Source organism: Nothoprocta perdicaria, unplaced genomic scaffold (genome assembly GCF_003342845.1).
Source record: "Nothoprocta perdicaria isolate Ctin4 unplaced genomic scaffold, notPer1 scaffold_191, whole genome shotgun sequence".
NCBI classification, from domain to species: Eukaryota; Metazoa; Chordata; class Aves; order Tinamiformes; family Tinamidae; genus Nothoprocta; species Nothoprocta perdicaria.
In genome coordinates, this window is record NW_020455105.1 from 1,399,591 (window position 1) to 1,415,621 (window position 16,031).

The following is a 16,031-nucleotide window of genomic DNA, read 5'->3' on the forward strand; positions in this document are numbered from 1 at the left end:
AACCAAAGTAGAAGAAATTTAAGTATTTGGGGAATATGTCTGTTTCCATAGCAACAGTCAGTATTTGGTGAAACGAAAAAGACTGTAAATCTCATATATATGAAAATTTCCAAAGATACTGAGGTAGCTTAAATGAAAAAGTGATGACAATTTTCATAGGTGTATACATCAAAATGTGAAAGGACGGTGTAAGTGATCTTATTACAGTCTGCTCTAATGATGCCCTTTAGCTCTCATTTCATCTGATGTTATATGATCTCTGGTGCGAAGCTGTGTCTTGTGCAATTGTGTGTAGAGCCTTCTGCCACAGTCCTGAGCTTATTGCCAAATGAAATCTGTAATTTATTGTAAAAATTCAAGACAGGTTCAAGTCAGTTTCTGAGACAAGATTTTGAGTTGCGGGCTTCCAAGTGTGTGATTCCTAGGCAACTCCTTTCCTGGCAGAAGGTATCTTTAATGCTGGCATTTGTAAGATGCCACTTCCTCTRCGTATGTTACTTGTGAAATGCAATCGGAGCTGACGTTCGGAGGCTGGTTGGAACGCGTGCTCCCTGGCCACCTCCCGCGGCTCCGGCGCTCGCGTTTCCAGCCTCCCGCTGCCGCCAGCAGCCGTGGTCGTGCAGAAGAAAGAGAAGGCAGCTGAGGAAATGGTTAGTTGTCTGCCTGGCACCGTTCACACACGCTCGTGCAAATGCTGGGCTGCCAGCACAGTGTGGGGAAGGTGATGCCTTTTGGCACCCCTGCCTAGTCYTCTTGTCCATAGCACAAAAGTTGTTCTCCCTCAGCAAGCTCTAGCTCGACAAACTGTCTTTTATTAGAAGTAGTTTTCTTAAGCCGGGGCTTTTCTGAGTTAAAGTTCCAAAGCCCTGAAGGCTTCAGTTAGAGTCTCCTTCTCTGGAGATCTTCAGAACCCCTTGGACACAATCCTGTGCCACCTGCTCTAGGTGACCCTGCATGTGCAGTGAGGTTGGACTAGATGATTTCTAGAGCTCCCTTCCAGCCTTTTGGATTCTATGAATCTATGCTTCTATGATGGTAGTCACTCACTACAGCGAGCTCTGTAGAACAGCAATAATAGCCAGCACCTTATTACTCCTGCATTGATTTTTTTAGTGTTATTTTCAGTAGTAAATTAACTTTTGATACAAGATTTAGAAAACAAAATGAATTGGTGAACTATTACCGTAGTAGCAATCGAGAACTCAATTTTGGCTTGCTGTGCTAGTATTACTGTGTCTTCAGATACATAGGTTTTTCATATAAGAAGTAAAGGAAGTGGTTGTGTGAATCACAGAAGGGAAAAATCTTACGAACAGCCCATGTAGCAATACATTCATTCTTGCAGGCAGTAAAAGCTCATAACACTCAAAAGTGTAGTGAACATTATCCAAAATGATTGATATTATTACTAGTATTATCTTTAATATGGGGGGAGCGTCACTTTTTAAAATCCTGCTGTGAAGATGGTTTCTTACTGAATTGTTCAAATTAAAAGAGAGGGATCTCCACTCTTCTTTTTTTTTTTTTGCCTACCATCTGCTCTTGCAGTGGAACCTTTATTAAGTTTCAAGGATGGACACTTCTGCTCTAAGATTTGTCTTTGCAGAACAGTAGCCTCATCACATAATATTACCACACTAGTTTTAAATGATTGGTTGTGCTTGTGATTGAAATTTTTCTAAATCGGCCTGATGAAGGTTCTAATTGTTATTGTCAACTTGGTCATCATCCATAATCCATCATCCCTGAAGAATCAGTTTATGAAGGACACAGTTATTTAACCCTGGTAGTTACAGACAAGAAATGGACTTGCCCAGGGAATTTGTTGTTTTTTTCTGTGGCCGTTTTCACTCTCCTGCTGCTGATGGCACCAAGAAGGAAGGAACCTGAGGATGTGCAAGGCAAGCAAGGTCTCTTCAGTAAAATTCTTGTGTCTGTTGAAAGTCAGGCCACAAAAACTTTCAGTTACGGTTCAGAGGATCAGATTTTCACATTTCATTGGAAGCCTGGTTACTCTAAGGTAGCTCATCTGTTTTAAAGCTTTTGGTGATTGTGTTGTCGTCAGCTGATGGAGGGGTCTGTGCATCTTGCAGCTTAATAAGCTTTCAGGCTGGAATTCCCTCTGTCGAGGTCTCTTCCTCTTTTCATCTGCACATACTTTGTGCAAGGTAGATAAACATGTCTGAGTTTTGCTCTTAATACAATTTTTTTCCATGTACTTTGAAATAAATTGAGGTAGGAACAAAGGTGATATTAAAAAGAAAAATAAACCCAAAACCTGTCAAAGCCTTTGTCTTGTTTCCAGGCATTTCTGTCATTCATCACACTGTAAGTCACTTCGTAGCCTGTTGAAATRAAGCAGTTATGGGAGAGCTCTGAGAATGCCACATTACTAGCACCTATTTCTGGCATCACATTCCATAGACCTTGCAGGCTTGAAAGACCTTTTTAATAAAGAAACTGGGACAAAAAACTGTTAAGTGAGTTAAAGATCTAATGAAGATCCATTCCTGCAGCTGTAGCTCACATAAAGAGTGAGGAGCAAGATTAGTAGGACAGATGCTACCTTTTACTGGATCAACCAACACATCTGATTAAAAACTGAGCTTTTGGTCAGATAGCCCCTTCATCAATGGGACMGGATGATGTCATACATGGAAGAAATAATCGCTTGTCACTTAGCTTTATTAATTATCACACTTGAAATAAAAAGGTAGTAGATGRGGAGCAAAACATGTCCAGCACTAGCAGGGACTGATGCCATTAAACCTTTTGTTTGGTGGTATGGAGAAGTAGTACAGCGTTACTTTTAACATTTTTTTCATACCCAGTACATTATACCAGTATTAAAGTAATCAGTAGATGTCAGGGTGAGGAGACTCTGTAATTTCACTGCAGAACATTGTCTTGCTCAGAACGGCTTTCTGCCCTGGGTTGTTGCTGTGGTAGTCCTGGGGAGCAGTGCCTGTGTGCATCACCCCTGCCTTCCTGATGGACGAGTGTAGAGTGAAACATGCTCTCCTTTAGGCTGAATGTATTTGGAATGAGTGGATTAAAATTACTCTGTTAAAAGGAGGAGGGAAAGGATAAGTGTCCACTCAATAATAAAATGGTGCACACTGGGTTCCTGTGCACAGTTCCACTTAGCAGGGTTAGCATTTAGAAAGCTCAGTGCTATGATCAGATGCTGAGAGGATGTCTTATTTCAGTTTGCTTTGGTTCAGTCTTTGCCATACAGATGCCCTTTCAAGATTGCTTTTTGGCTGGGTCTTTCATAGTGTGTGAAAGATAAGCACATTTACAAGACAKAGGTCTTCTGCTTTGTTAGCTGGCAGCAGCACGCTGAATTACTGTGCTGAGTTTGGGTGCAAGTCTCATCTTTCACTTCTGATCTTTTTGGAAATTGTTGAGTACATCAACTCAAATATGCCTCGCACGTTTTCTACTTCTGTTCTATTTGTTGTCATCTGTCTTTGTATGTTAGATTGCATATTTTCTGGAACAGGGACTGTGGTGTTTGATTCTGTAAGAATTGCCAGGGGCRCTGTTTTCTTGGGATACTTTCTTGCAACAACTAGTACGGATGGTAACATGGGACGTTAGCTACCTTTCTTTCTAACTAATTCTAAATGAGATTCTAACTAATCTTTCTGAAACAGCCTTGCCAGCTAATACTGACCAACAGTGTTCCTAGTAGTTACTGAAATAGTTACTGAGAGCAGATCATTTTTGACATCGYCTGTGGGATATTCCTTTTTCAGGATACAATGTTTGGAGTAATGGGATATTTCAAAACTTTGAAGAATTTTAGCTTGTTTATTTTTATTATTTAACCTTTGTATATCTAACAAATGTATTTGGAATTTCAGTTTATCTATGTTAGAAGAATTTGACTGCAGCTGCAATGAATTAGAGTCCTTACCTGCTACTATTGGCTACCTTCATAACCTGAGGACGTTGGCTGTGGATGAGAATTTCCTTCCTGAATTGCCCAGAGAAGTGAGAAGCTGATTCTGTTTCTAAATTACCAAGTGTTCCTTCTTCCCTACTGAGACAAAATATCTGATAAAGCAGTTATTTCTGCCTGATGTGGAAGACCAAATCTTTCCCATATATTTGTTCTCCTCATTTAGAGGAGGTAGTATCACTGAGAGGAGGGGTGCAGGTAGCCCTTATCATTTCCCTGATCTTAATGACAAGGGATTTTTTTCTGACTTGGGGTTCTCTACTTTCTTCTCTTCTTATTTAAAGTAAAGAAACAATTTAGCCACCCTCTGACATAAAAAGCTAGTGATAAAAATCTTTGTCAAGTAAGTATCCTAAAGTATCTTTGTTTCTTTTCATTCCCTTAGATTGGAAGCTGTAAAAACGTCACGGTTATGTCTCTGCGCTCTAACAAGCTAGAATTCCTTCCTGATGAAATTGGTCAGATGCAGAAACTGAGGGTGTTAAATCTGAGTGATAACAGGTATAGTTGCATAATTTTCCTAATCTGCATTGGAGGAATGTGTTTACAGAATAGTTTAACTATTTTGTTCAGATATATGCAGAATGGATTTATTTAAAATATGTTTATATAAAGTATATAATCCCTAATAATATTCAAACTATGTGGGAAAAATCCTGAACTTTTTTTATCTTTATGATTGGGTCTTGGTTCTGCTAAAATTGAGGMCAAGATTTGAGTCTCAGTGTATTTTTATAAATGAAAACCTGTTTGCCTCTCACCTCTTTTATTTCCATGTGAAAATGTCACTGATATACATAAACACTTAGCCTCAAAAATTATGTGTGACTTCATAATACTTCATGACCTCATCAAAAAATTGTGACAGGCTACTTTGTAGAACGTCATTAAATGTGGAAAAAAAAATAACACTGTTTCATTGGTCAGCACCAAGGTTTCATGAAAATACCAAATTCTTCTGTTCTTATGCGTATGACTCTTCCTCTGAGAAGTGCTGGCATACTTAAACTGAGCCTCTTGATACCCATCCCTAGCTCCCATAGGCGTCAGAAAAGACTGTTTTATCTTTGAAATAGATGCAAATGTTCCAAGAATATATTCAAGTAGAACACAGAAATCCAAGTTTGGTCAAAAGTATGACAGATGATAATTGAATACCAATTTCTTACCAGTAGCCATCATCTGCAATCAGTAAAAATTTGCAAAAGGACTTTGCACATCTGTGCCACATTTACTATGCACAATTTAATTGTTGAAATTAAAGTTAACCATAAAATACAGTCATATACAACATTTGTATAACAGCTGTAAYGTATTTGTTTAAAGCTGTTTACTTAATTCTTCTAGATCGTTTTCCTCACTGAAGTTATGTGTTATAAAATGCATTAAGAATGGACCGAAATGGAAGGTTAATCGGTTTRCATTGGAACTGTCCAAGTCCCAGACTCAAATTGCGTGTCTGTTGACTTTGGGTTTCAGCTCTCTAGAGCTCATGAGTGTGTCCCTGCAGTAGGGTACGTTTGTGCTTTTACCTGTACAGCTAAAGCCCAAACCTGTAACCCTTAGAGCTGTCTCAGRCTGATGTTCTTGCCTCCAGAGGCATCTTGCCCTCACTGTTGCTGCCTTCCCATGCCCCATGCTGTACTAGGTGATTTGGCTGGGTAGGTGATGCAGTAGGAAGCAGCCTGTTGGGAACACAGTGAGTTGGAGAGGACTGTTCCACTGGTGAGCTGTCATGCACGTGGGCAGCAGGAGCAGAGCGCGTGGGGGAATGGGGCAGCAGCGAGGCAGCACCGGCCTGCAGCATCTCAGGGGCTTGAGGCCATGTGGCTGCAGCACACGTTCCCTGGTGCATCAAACCCATCAGAGTTGGTCACTGTGCTCCTTACTCSTGCCTGTAATCATGCCACGAGTGTGCTGAGGAAGCAAAAAAAAAAAATAGTCTTTTTGTTTTTTAGTTTTCTGCCAGGYCCCCCAAGCAATTTCGGATTACGTGAGCACTATTGCTGAGGCAGAAGAGGGAGGAAGGAAGTGCAGAGGGTAGGAGTGGGTAGGTGTTCCTGTTCTGATGTGGGAGGCAGCTGCCACCGAAGCAGTAGGCTTACCCCACCCTCCTTTCCCTCCTGCTACTCAGTTGGAGAGAAAGTWGGGACCTCCGTTTTGGTAGAGGTTGACTATAGGACCACCTTCCCCATGGTGTGGTCCCTGGAGAGGAGCTGCCACTGTCCTTTCCTGCTGCCTGTTTGGTGCTGGCTGGTAGCCCTTCATCTTCCCTTGCACTTAACTCAGATGCTCTGTGGACAAATCACTGGACTGATTTAACTCACTGAAATGACAAGGGATTTTTATTGTTGCATTAGATCTCGGCCACTCTTCCTGAGTTGGATTTGGTCACAGTGAAATCTGGCAAACACCAAAGTCAGCCCAAGGAAAACAATGGCTGAGCACGTAGGCAGAAGAGCGTGAGGAAGGCAGGAGAAGAACAGGCCCTTTGTGTTTCAGCGGGGGAAGCAGCTCAGCCTGGACGCTGTGTCCTGTGGGCAGCACAGCTCCAGGGGGGACAGAATTAGTGCAACAGGGGTTGGGCCGCTTGAACCAAGTGTAAGCAGGGCAAAACTAGTGTGAAAGCACAGCCTAGCCCTGGMGATCCGAGCCTTAGACCCGCAACCCTTCAACTTGATTGAATTGGCCCAGGTACCTCTCTTGGGGGGGATGGTAACTTTTACCCCTTTATTGTTACCAATTTCAGCTAAGATTGAGTGTTTCCCAGCTGAGACATTGTGTAAATGCTTTTGTTGAGGAATGTTCCACCCTAAACTGTAAAGTTTCAAAGTTTCAGCACCAAGGAGTTTGAATGTTCAGCCAWAACCTAGACTTTCCCATTTTTCAAATTTTCCATTCTAGTATGCATGTTAATATCAGGAAAACGTCCATTTTTTCTTTACATGGTCCCCGTGTTTATGCTAATAAGGAGATGCTTGGGCTCTGCTTGTGGCTAGGAATGCTTCCCTATTACTGCAGTAGTTTTGCCCCTCCACTCTTCCTGCTTGAGAGATGGTAAAGGCAGAGCACAGCTGCTCCTCTGGATGTCCCTTTGAGCCTCTGGCAGAAGAGATGCACGCATGGAAGCAGAGCAGAAAGGATGCTCTGCAGCCACCCCTCACCCTGCAGGGTGCTGAGTTGCTGASTCCCAGCACGTGGGTTAGTCGCTTCTGAGGTGAGAGTGAGACCTGATCCCTGTGATCTCCTGGGCTAAGGCAGATCTGGCCACAGCAGGCACTGCTAGTGCAGCCTTTTGCCCTAAAAGCTCCAGTCTTTGCACAGCTGTGCTGAAGAGTGCCCATTACTGCCCCTACTAATTAGGAATGGGGATGGACTSTGCACAGTCAGATCTGGTCAGTCACATGGTAATCTTGGCTGACTTTTTCCCCTATGTTACCAGGGGGATTTCATATCCATTCTGGCAGRTGTTCTGTTGTTATTGTATCTTTGCATGTTACCTTTGTTGTAGAGGGAGCGTATTCCCATTTGGTGGATGTATAGTCTCCTCCACTGGGGATCTGCCCACTGCAGGTTCATCGAACCATCTTTATTCCTGACTCAACAAAATACTCTGGTCTTGAATTCACTTGGTTTTCTTGATCTCTGCTACTAGGAAGAGGAAGAGCACTCTGATACCCTGCTGATTCAGAGGCCTTTTACACATTCTGCATCTCAACACTTCTGGTTTTGTGGCCTTGTGTACCAGGTGTTTGTAGAGGGAGGCCCTTTTGCCACCTAGAATGTCCATCTGGACTTGTTGCCCATGATAAGGGAATACGCTGCAGCTCGAGGCTTGTGGCATACAGGGATCTTGGTGCATTGCCTCAGCAGAGCACGTGGCACGGACGTGCTTCTGGTGTGCTTTCCGCGTGGCCACACATACAGGGATTAACAAGTTAGCTAGGGTGTACCCTGTAAAGAGGACAATAGGAGGACCTTCTCACTCATGGGAGATTTTGTCTCAGGATGGAGGCAAACCCGACAGAGGCTGCTTTGCTACTTCAGCTAAGTACATTTTGCTCAAAGTGGGGTTGGTACTTGGGGTCACTCTGGGGTGCATTTTTAATGCTGTGGTTTCTGTTATTGCAGTCTTTTCCCTCTTGCTCCTTTCCTTCTGGAGGTCTTCAGCYCTGTAAAATGGACCTTTCTGATCCTAACTGACTTGGCATGACAGTCTGTTTTGGTTTGAGGATTTTCTCCAAGTGCTCATATTAGAATTCTACTTTAAGCAGGGAATTAGAGTCCTGTTTTTCTTTCTCAGGCCTGCACTGTAGTACTTCATCTGTACCTCTCATCTCCAGCGTTGGGAGCCCTCTCTCCTTTTATCTTTGCAGGTCCAACCCTTTTCAACCCTGTTAGAGGTTCTTCATGCCTGGGAGTGCAGTATTCAGTTGTCTCCACACAGTCAAAGGCAATGGTGGGCTGACATGCTCTCAGCTGACTAAGGTGGATGCTCCTATGATAGYAGGTGTCTGGCCAGAGCTTAGGTGCCTTCACCTTGTGTTTTGAGGAAAGTTTTCATTCCAGATACCTGCAGGGCAGCAAGCGGGAGCTTCATCCTTGCCTTCACCAGGCATGGTACTATATGAAGTTCTTCAAGAACCAGTGCAGCATCTGATAAAATACTGCTGCAGTTGCTGCTTGYGCAAAACATACCAAGGCCTCCACCACATGATAGATTACTGGGGGGAGCTGCCTGGAGTCACCAGTTGTTAGAGTGCACATGGGATTCATTCAGAGAAAAACGATGTCTTGCCAGTAACCGATGTTCTTCCAAATGTGTAGTCCACATATACATTTGTCTTCCATCTGCTTCTCCTCTCTCCTCAGAGTCCTTCCAGGTATGAGTCCTGTGATTGAGAGGTAGAATTGTTAGAATGTACATTTGGGCTACACTTCTCAAAGAGCATCGGTTACTGGTAAGTAACCTTTCTTTTAGTTCTAGTTGTTCTTAAGGAAGCTGTTCTAGAGCCATCACCTCTATTTTACCTGCTTCTGCAAAGTGTCTGAAGTATTTGACATCAAAAATACTACCCTGTTAGAGAACTGCTTAATGATGTTTAATGTATTGCTAAATCTGTGAGGGGTATAGGACACCCTCTGGRGTAATAGGATTGAATCCTGGTGGCCAATTCTCAACCAACCAAATGCAAATCTCACCCATAGAGGTTAGGTGAAAAAAGCCACTAAGATTATATGATCTATTGAAAATAAAGAAAAAGGTGTGTTCATTGGAGTATTGTTTCTTTTTCTGTTCAGCTATTTACGTAAACAGTATTGTCAAAGAGTAAATGATTTCTGTCTCATTGTATCCAAGTGTGTTTGTAGACAGTAAAGGGATGGAGTAATACTGAGGATTAAACTTCCACACTGAAAACCCAGTAGAGTTTTATCAATGTTGCTTAAAGTTACCTTGGAGAATTATCATAAATAGTAACTGTCTGTGGGCTTGACTTGGTGGTTGTTATGAGTGACTTCTAGTGATTTGCTTCTGCTATTCTTTCTGAATCTCACTAACGTATAATATATATATTGAAGAAGCTAGAAAGTATGCCCAGGTGCTTAGTAAGCTCCTCTCTTACATTACGTTACTACATTTAATATTCAGTGGAAACTCTTGCCATATATGTGTACATATATGTGTATATGTACATACACATATGTATATACACATATATATGTACATGCACACAGACAAATATTCTGATCTATACAGGCCTTCAATTGGAGACTGTCTCATAGTACACAACATATATGTGTATTTAATCACAGCAGTTTATTTCATTTTCACAGTTAAGCYGTCTTTAAGATCAAGTATTCTTATTAAAACAGTAATCTTTAAAATCTCTTCCTCGCAGTGAGTATATACACTGCTTTCTGGAGTAACATGATTTTTAACAGTAATAACATTGAGGTAAAAATGTATGTAAAATAACTCCACAATGGATGCACTTTCAAAGTGTTACATGGAGACCATGGTACAAAAGCTTGGGAGATAATTATCCTGAGCAGAAATATGCCTAGATGTTTGTATGCACAGTGTGAAGAAGACTCTAGAAATAGTTGATAATGGGCAAGGGTTTTTCCTGACTTTGTCATGCAGGTACAGTACCTGGCAGCATACYGCCTGACTTTACCTGAGGTGTGAACCAATATACCTTTAAGAGCTTTTTCCCACAATATGGGGCTGTCCAGTCCTTTCAGAAAAGGAAAAATTTCCTCTTTTCTCTGTCTGTCTTGCATCAAATTTAGCTTTTGTCTTTGTAGACAGTGCTATGGTTGGTTCCTTCCTACAGCACTCCAGAGCCTTAACCTTGTGTACACAGAGGTGAGAGACCATCGCTGTGTTATCAGGGCAGCCCTCTGCATTTCTGTAYAGGCTACAAAGTACAGCAGTACGTTTAGGAAGAGTTACTGGGAAAAAAGTGCACGGAATTAGYCCAGGTTCTGAGCTCAGGTTGTCTCTTCTCCATCATCATCCTTTAAACCACCGGTTATGCAGCCTCAGAAAGTTCATTTTGAGGAAATGAGCTCACATACAGAATTAAAATGCTAATTATTTTTACTCTTTAATTTTGGCCTATGGGTTTGTAATTAATATTTATATTTTTTTCCAAACAGTCTACCAAAATGAAATTTGAATTATCTTAGAATATTTTCTGTTTCAAAATTTAAATGAAATACAAGTGTTTATGTTAGCCATTGCCTTAACTTCAAGTGCTATTCAAGGAATACTGGGAGGGATTCTGGCTAGATTGAAACAGTGAAGACTTTGCTGGGGGTCCATGGAGACCAAGATCTTGCCTGTTTTCTCAATTTTAAGGCATATATTTGATCACTTGCTCTTTAATGATAAAGTCACGAAGCCCTCTAAGCAAAATGGTATTTTGGTGGACACAGTAAAATACTCATTAAGCCTCACATTTTTATAATACAACCAAGTCAAAGCATCAATTGCTTATTTGCACCTTTAGGAAATTATATGAATATTTTTAGATTCCAAATATCACTCTTAATGTGGAAACAATTAAGGGAATGCCATTAATACATTACTAATTTTTAATAAAAAATGTGAGAAAATAAAAACAAAAAAGGGTGCCAGTTTGAGCAGAATCAAGTTAAAACATGCTGCATATAAATCTTTGAAAGAAACTACTRTGGAAAGATTCATGTTACTCTAATTTTATTATTTACAGATTGAAGAATTTGCCATTCACTTTTACTAAACTTAAAGAACTTGCAGCTTTGTGGCTTTCTGACAACCAGGTAATGACTTTTTAATACTCATATTTTTTAATACTCGATTTGCAGAATGTTCAGAATGTTCAGTGTACCTAACAGCTCTCAAGCATCTCACTAAAATACCATAATCTCATCTTTCTCACCTTACAGTAATGCCCTGCTGCAGATATTAGATGTCTTTAATTGAAGTCAATCAGCATCATTCTCCAAGGCCCTATTTCGTGTCCCTGAAAATGAATCCCTCGTTCTATCCATGTAGAAGGTCAGCCGAGGCCCAGCCTTGTCAGGGGGCTGGGTAAGCTGCCTGTTGCCCCCTGGCCAACGTGTGGCAGCCGGCACTTGAACCATGCCAAACCAAAAGCACTGCATTGGTAACATACTCAGGCTAAGAAAATATTTCCAAAGCTAGATGGAGGGAAAATAAAATAGGAGAACTCTTGCATAATGAATATTTTTAATGTGTTAAATTAAGATTCTGTCCTTTCTCTTATTTCCATTTAAAAAAATGAAATTATATGAAGCCTATGCCCAACTACAGCACATAATGCATTCTTTTAAATATACAGTATTTATTCAGCRTTCTGACTTGCCTGCAGTTAGTGTAGATAAAATTGGGTTTTGTGAGCCACGACAGTCACTCCCGGATGCTACATTAGAGCAAAGCAATAACAGTCATCAACAGAACTAAAACACAACAGTTACATGGGGAGTGCAGGGCGCCTCGGGGTACGTTCTCCAGGAGCTGGCACCGGCATTATTACAAGATGAGCTAATGGCGATCGTGAGCTTGCTCCTCATTAACCCAAGCTTAAAATAAACCACAGCCGAACAGGGTGCTTTAACTGCGCTGCTACGGGCCCTGATCAGCTGATCCTTTAGCTTTCTCCCWGGTGTTTTTCTTCCTGTGCAGTCAGGATTTCTGCTCTTCAGATTCCTTCTGTTGCTCCCAGGAGAAATTACAAACACATCAGAATTGAGAAATGGGAGAAAAACACTTAGATCAAATTAATACTTGTTTCAGTCCACAAAGATAGGATTATTTTTATACATAATTTGAGCTGTTTGTGTAGCTTCTCCTTGTCAAATGCTGACATTCCATGTCGTTATCATACATGCTCCGGGTGAAATGCCTTGTTTTTCCTTTCTTGCACAGTCCAAGGCTCTCATTCCACTGCAAACTGAAGCTCACCCAGAAACAAAGCAGAGAGTACTGACTAACTACATGTTTCCCCAGCAACCCCGCAGTGATGAAGGTAAAACACCATCCACAGCTCCTGCGCAGGCAGGGATGTGTTGCAGTGCTTATTCACATAAAGGAGGTAAAACCAGAGGGGTGGAGAGGGGTGTGTAAATGCAGCAGTGCTTACGTAGCTGGTCCTGTTTTGTCGAACACAGAGGACACCTTCCATTTTCAGGTCACTTCACCTTCGTCCATCAGTCTTACGTTCTTGTGAATACTTCCCTGTTGTCAGAAGCAGGGCCTCGTATAAGGCCTGGTCATCAAGTTCCTGCGAGGCAGGAATTGTAGCATGTACCTTGCTGCTGCTCTCGGCTGCTCTCGTCGTCTGTCATTATTTGTGTGTTGTTTTTGCTCATTAATCCCCTCATTACTTCCCTTCAGGAGTTTTAAGACMACCCAAGATCACAGGATCCTCTAAAACCTAGTGTTTTTAGATCATTCCCAGTCTTTTGCTAGGTGTACTAATTACGTGTTCTGTTGGATTGCTGTTTGCAATTAAACTGTAGATTTCCCGTCAGACAGTGACAGTTTTAACCCTACCTTGTGGGAAGAGCAGAGACAGCAACGTATGACGGTTGCCTTTGAGTTTGAAGATAAAAAGGAAGAAGAGGAAAATGCAGGGAAGGTTAAGGTAAGTTCTAAATTACGTCTAATTTACACTGGTGCTTACAAAAATATGGACAGTGTCCAACAGACAGGTCTTGTGTTGAAATATTTTTGTGTTTTAAATGTGTAGATAATACTTGAAACTGTAACTCAAGCTGAGAAAGAACACCATATCTCTTCTCCCTGAAGTYTGCATTAATAGTTTCTGGATTTGCTATTGTTGTCTAGATAGCAAAAGCTTTTTTCCTATCTCTTTTAAGGCCCACAACCCTAATGTTTGCTTCTTAATGTGACAGGTGTTTTATACCTAAGACAACACAAAATGAGTTGAGGCAGAACATCATTTAATACTTCAGTACTTTGAATTCTATTCAGTTATGTAATATTTCAAAAATACCTCGATCGTGTGGGTGATTGCAAATTCTCTCCAAGGGGAAGCGGATGAAGGCTTTGCGGCTTGGTGGCACTAGGTGCGAGTGTGCACTAGTGCACTGCAGGAGGGCGTGGGGAACAGCAAGCAGCACTCCTTAGGCTCCGAACCTGCCTAAAAGTGAGGAGAATTGTCAAACCAGAAATCCTCCCCCACTCATCGGCAATTAATTCAGAGCTTCCAGCTCAGCCATTAGTGGCTTGTCCTGTCAGAGGGATATTATCAGGTCCTTCTGGTTTTAGCCTACCATGAAAATTCCTGTTTCTTCTGTGATATCAAGGAATCATGCCAGATCACACACCTTAACACTGCAATGTTTTAGCTGATAGATGATACCCAACATAGAAAGCATCACCAAAAACAGCATCATGTGAGATGAAAAACATATTTTAATTTAAAAACTAACAGCAAAATATATTCATTAATAGCCATTTAATTAGCATTCCATTTATCTTGGAAAACTTTGATTWTTTTTTCAATAATTTCTAATTTTTTCTAATTCTGAGTTTTCATCTAATTGCTTGTCATTAGAGTTAATGGACTCTTACCATTTTAGTTGAGCAGAAATGAGTCCAGGTAAGGAAAAAAATAAAAGCAAATAAATAAATAATGAAAACAACCTTTTGTCTCACCACAAATAGATCAGCCTGGCATTTTATCCTAGATGAACTGCCAGTGTAATGGTCCATGTATGGAAAACAGAGCATCTGAAAGAAGTTTATGTTGTTTCACCACCTATAGCCAGAGTTTTACCTGCAGACAATATGGCTGTCCAAATGTCAAAAAYAGCTTAAATAGGAACAGAAAATAGATAGATTGCTAAGGTGATAGAATACTTTAACAATATACTATTTGCAGGCACTGCTTTTAGTATTCAGTGTTGTTGTATCATATCCCCTGTATTAAAGTGAGGGTACTTGAGAACACTATGCCTGAAAATGGGGCCAAGAGAAAATAGTTGTTGTGGAGGAAATAAGTGCTCCGTAAGCAGCGTGCTGTTCCGTTGGGATGCTGCCATCTGCTGTACAGAGGACAGAGGCGGACGTAAAAGGCCAAGACACGAAGTGCCACATTTTGCTCTTCCTAGAAGCAGCCCTGAGTGCCCACAGCTCCGCACGGAGCCTCGGCGCCRTCCCGCCCAGCCGGCCGCACTGCCGCGGCCCACGCGGAGCCGCCGGGGCTGTGTGCGGCTCGCAGGCCTTGCTGCTCCRCTCCTCCAGCCCTGCTGGAGCTGCGGCCGGCGCCGGGAGCCAAACTGCACTTCCAGGCTGTGCCTTTGGTTGGGCTGCCTCGCGTGGCATCCGTCGGACGGCCCCGCCGCTGGCCTGGCCGCTTGTAGCGGAAGGATTCCTGTCCCCAGGGCTGATGCATCTTCTCCAGAGTGGCAGCCATCCGTAGCGGTTTGGCTTAGCCCTCTGAAGAGCTGCACAGCCCTTGTCCTTCGTGTCACCACTCCTGTGACAAGAGTGGGCATAAACAGTGTTGTAGTATTGGGATTGCTCTATTCCCATATGCAGTCCTCCCTTCCTCCACAATGATCATAACATCACTTCATGGCAACAAAACTGTCAAACCTCACCATATATATGACAAAAATTCTGCAGCCAATGCTATATAATTATATGTAATGCTATGTGCATTACTTATACACAGCAGAATTATTAAATAAGCTCAGGGCTGGTCAGAGACTTCGTCTGGTTTATGTGTCTCCAAGGAGCATCTCCCCTCTGTCCTGTCTCAGTGAATATACTCCAGATACCTATAAACACCTGCAGTTGGTAAAAACTGAAAGAAGGGAAATAACATGTTCAAACCAGGCATATCTTAGCAAGCTTTCAAAATAAAAGATTTGCCATATTTTTTTTCTTTATCAGAAAAAAAAAAACTTTTTACTCAAACCGTGAAAAAATAAGCTCAAATCAAATACCTAGTAAGAGGATAGAAATATCTGTTTCCATTTTCTGCTATTTCTGTGCTTTTTCCTAGCAAGGCTAATCATCTYAAATGCTAGAAAGAGTTATTTGAGCAGACTGTTCACCAGCCTGTGTTTAGATGCAGGAACATGAGCTAAAATCGGCCTTCTGGAACATTTTGTTAACTTGGTGTTCGCTGCTCCACGTGGTGGGATAGGTCTTGGGGACGTTCGACCACGTGCACTTCCAGCCATTGCGCCAGCCTGTACAGGATGGCCTTGAAGGTTATCTTCAATTATCAATAGGAGGTGACGACAGCCTAGGGTAGCTTTTGTAAAGCATACCGGGAGAGACTGCATGTCTTTCGTAGTTTAAATTGACTCTCAGCCAACTGTACTTTAAAATAGATTTGGCAGTTGATTTCTTCAAGAATTTTTCACTTAGCAAATTCTCTTTTCTGGGTCATGATACTTCTGAAGTAACATTTGAATCTACCAGAATTTTATAATGGGGGCACCTAGATTTTATCAGCAGTGGTGATTCTGCCTGCTTTTGGGATGGGTTCGGGAGGCAGCCGCGTTCCCGGGGGCC

General features: G+C 41.8%; 1 protein-coding gene across 1 annotated transcript in view; it reads left to right on the forward strand.

The window, feature by feature from the left end:
- The window catches only part of LRRC7 (leucine rich repeat containing 7), a 95,855-nt gene that overhangs the window by 58,593 nt on the left and 21,231 nt on the right, over positions 1-16,031 (forward strand). Inside the window, exons 11-15 of the mRNA XM_026037186.1 lie at positions 3,870-3,999; positions 4,353-4,468; positions 11,206-11,275; positions 12,405-12,504; positions 12,998-13,122. Of these exons, the coding sequence (XP_025892971.1) occupies positions 3,870-3,999; positions 4,353-4,468; positions 11,206-11,275; positions 12,405-12,504; positions 12,998-13,122 (541 nt within the window). The remainder of the gene's footprint in view (positions 1-3,869; positions 4,000-4,352; positions 4,469-11,205; positions 11,276-12,404; positions 12,505-12,997; positions 13,123-16,031) is intronic.